Source organism: Papilio polytes, unplaced genomic scaffold (genome assembly GCF_000836215.1).
Source record: "Papilio polytes unplaced genomic scaffold, Ppol_1.0 DF823835.1, whole genome shotgun sequence".
Lineage (NCBI taxonomy): Eukaryota > Metazoa > Arthropoda > Insecta > Lepidoptera > Papilionidae > Papilio > Papilio polytes.
The window spans coordinates 2,048,579-2,052,049 of NW_013525369.1; the positions used below are offsets into that span (position 1 = coordinate 2,048,579).

The window sequence follows — 3,471 nt, forward strand, 5'->3', positions numbered from 1 at the left end:
GGCCGCCATCCCGCCATACCTGCAGCTCAACTACGACGCGCACAGTCCCGTCTACTGACCGCCGCACAGCCTTCCATACAGACACACAGACACATGGACAGCAACAAACATACCGATAAACTACTAACAATCGACGCGGAGAGATTCCTCACTCATACTTATCCTTAGCAAAGATACAACCTGTATGTCGGACTTCCAGCGACTTAACACGACACCAACAACTACCGTAGGGGAATGTCTTCTACCCTTTATCTAGCAGGCAGTCAAATGTCCTGAACTTTAGCTCACTGTCTACTACTCTGCTATTGTATTCACAATCACGTGAGATTTACTCGTCGGTTTTGAATGCGATAAGAAGACAGTCAATCTGAACTAAACTGGACTAATGTTCTGGGTTACTGTCTTACGATAAAACGAAAGGCGATATTAAATATTTTTATCTTACAAAACACTTACATTTTCGTTACCTTATTAAATGGAACAAAAAATATGAAAACGTTACTTACTTTATTTATTTTAATTTTTAGCAATATTTTATCTTTATAGTAACGTTCATGTCACAAGGTTTTTGTGACGAGGTAAAAAATATATTCTATAAAAATGTCCGAAGACTTTAAATATGGCAAAATTAGCTGTATTCAAATAAAATACATGTATACGCGTTCGTACAATAATAATTATAATGTTAGTTTGTATTCGTAATATATTTATTTATAAGTAATTATTGAATATTTAATAGATTAGATGTAACATTGCTGTACGCGACTGTACCCGCGTCTGTTTGACATGTCCTCATTGTTCATATCGTAATAAAACATTCCATTTCACTAATTATTACAATGTTCATAAAAACTTTAAACTACAAACAGAAAGCGTTTAAATAGTATTTTGATGGTTTATGAATCATTCTTAGAACAAATTTTTGTTTTTTTTTGTAATTTCCTGATTCGAATCAGTAATTTACTTTTACTTACTTTTTTGATAAAATTGTTTATTAAATATTTATTTAATCCGTGTAAATAAATATTAGTGGATTTATAATTCATGTTTATTTTTCATTGATATGTAAATGTAAAAATATATGTAAAACTTCGTATACGAAATGTTTAATGAAACAGAATAATGTTTGTGTGTGAAATTGTATGATAGAAGTGAACAGTAGAAGTTCAGCCGCGACGTTTGTGCGGAAAATGTTCTTGTCTTTGTTTTGTCAAAGAGAATGAAAGAGATGTCGAATCTTTATCAACTGTCATGTAAAGTTTGATTTATTTCCAGGAAACTTGCGGCCACTCTGTATCATTGCTGTTTTAGTCGAAAGTGGTTCAAAGTTCCTATTTATTTGTAGGCCCCGAAGTCGATATCACGAAAGATTACAAATATCTCATCAGAAATATTAATGAATCTTTTGAATTAATTAGTTTGTAGAGATTAGTTCAAAAGATTTATTGGTATTTAAAAATAAACACCAATAACTTTCTCTGTAATGTTTTTGTATACTTAAGTAAATCTCTTCGGGGCTCATTTTCAAGTTAAATGTCAATAAATAAACTTAGAAACCAAAGCTACGTATTGTTTGAGGTCTGATATTAAATGTATAACGTAATGTTTTCACTAACAAATTACTTTAAGGTACATAATCGAGAATGCCACAAAATAAATGCATGCTTCCGAAAGTATAAAAATCATGTGTTTTTATGAATTTATTTTAAAAAATCAGACTTTACGCATGTATTTCTTAAAATGGTTTGTATTGTAAAATAATAATGGTGGCAGAATTTTGTATAAATAAACTTTGTTTTTTTAATAATCGTAAGCATTTACTATATGTTAGTGACCCGACAGTGCTGCAAAAATGTATGTATATTTTATTTTTCTTTATAATGTATTATACATGATATTTGTGAGTCTTTCAACTAGCGAACATTTAAATACACACAAAACTCATTCATCGACATTCACTTTAAAGGTTACTTTGATGTTTGTAAAACAACCACGACACTAGAATACAAACAAAAATGATAAAAACGATTATTGCTGACAAATATCAAGCAAAATTAATTAAATATATCTCATATTGTTATAACATGGAGCAAGATAAATGCTTATTAAAAGATGTTTTTATTTGTTAAACAAAATGTGTATTTAAATGTTCTAGTAGTGTTTCGTGTACAGCCGGCATGTAGCTAGCGTATACAGTACTATAGCTAAGTATTAATATATACAAACAATAAAATAGACAATGTTCTTTCTGTGTTTTATTTTTGATTTTTTCATTGTAGAGTCCATAACATTGCAATTTACAATAAAGTTAAAACACAAAAATTCAGAATGTCAAATAGCACCATCTAGCGGCGAATTTATAAACTAAAGCAAATGGTCGTTACCGGTGAAAAGTATTACTTCAGCAACTCGCCACAAGATGTCGCACAAAAGAATTTAAAACGTTAAAAAACATATACGATATTTTAAGCATCGCTTTGGAAGCAAGCAATATAAAATTCGAGATTTCAAATATAACTTACTTCACAAAATATCGTGTAATAAAATAAATTATTGCGCCATCTACAAAAAAAGTGATTGAACTGAAATGATAATTTTTTTGTTAAAAATGTCGTTCACGCGATACAAGATGGCGCTGCATGAATAACAAGTAAAAGCTGTTTGGGTTTTTATTGACAAAACAACAAACTAATCTGAGTTTCAACAACGATATTCTTTCCAAATATTTACTTCGAGAAACATTTTAATAAGTTAAAAATGTCCATTAAATCTCAAAAATCATTAAATGAAGAATGTTCGGAGATATTTGAGAAAAGCTACTCCGTGAGGAGTCTATCAGAAGAAAGTCTATCAACGTAAGTATTACGTCTTCTTTTATTTAAAAGTCTAGTTAAACCATGATTTAATTTATTTGTTGCATTTTAAAATGAGGTATGTTAAGTCCCTTGTTGAAATCGTGGGCTTCTACGACTGCGACATTGCCAAAGAGAATGAGAAATCCATACAGCTGTTCCAGCAAAGAGAGACGACAATAAAGACTACTACGCGAGTAGTTTAGCACTTATTTATTTCACCTTTTATTTCCAGTGAGGAAGACGAGACGGGCAGCCTGTGTCGTGAGCTGCTCCGCAAGATGTCGCCCGCCGCACTCACGCAGCTGCGGCGGCGGTTTAGGCGGGGTCGGCAGCCACACCGCAATGTGAATAAGTAGGTGACGTCATTCATAGTAGTTTTCACTACTGTCAAACTTGTATTGTACATATTATACAAATCCTTATGTACTTGTGTAGTACAGTTGAACGTTACAGCAATTTTTTAACAGTAATACACTGACTTTTTGTGAAATTCTAATAGGGTTTTTACTCAGAATAGAATATGACCGTGTGGCCTAATGGATAAGGCGTCGGACTTCGGATCCGAAGATTGCAGGTTCGAGTCCTGTCACGGTCGACAGCGCTTTTTGTTTTATAA

At 32.2% G+C, this 3,471-nt stretch overlaps 1 protein-coding gene and 1 non-coding gene across 2 annotated transcripts in view; both read left to right on the plus strand.

The window, feature by feature from the left end:
- Positions 1–3,211, plus strand: part of LOC106103209 (homeobox protein OTX1 A-like) — an 18,129-nt gene extending 14,918 nt beyond the window's left edge. Inside the window, exons 5-6 of the mRNA XM_013282900.1 lie at positions 2,942–3,045; positions 3,088–3,211. Coding sequence (XP_013138354.1) covers positions 2,942–3,045; positions 3,088–3,211 — 228 coding nt within the window. The remainder of the gene's footprint in view (positions 1–2,941; positions 3,046–3,087) is intronic.
- Positions 3,212–3,377: 166 nt separating this feature from the next.
- Trnar-ucg lies at positions 3,378–3,450 on the plus strand. The gene has a single exon. It is a non-coding gene; the product is annotated as a tRNA-Arg (tRNA).
- Positions 3,451–3,471: the final 21 nt, after the last annotated feature.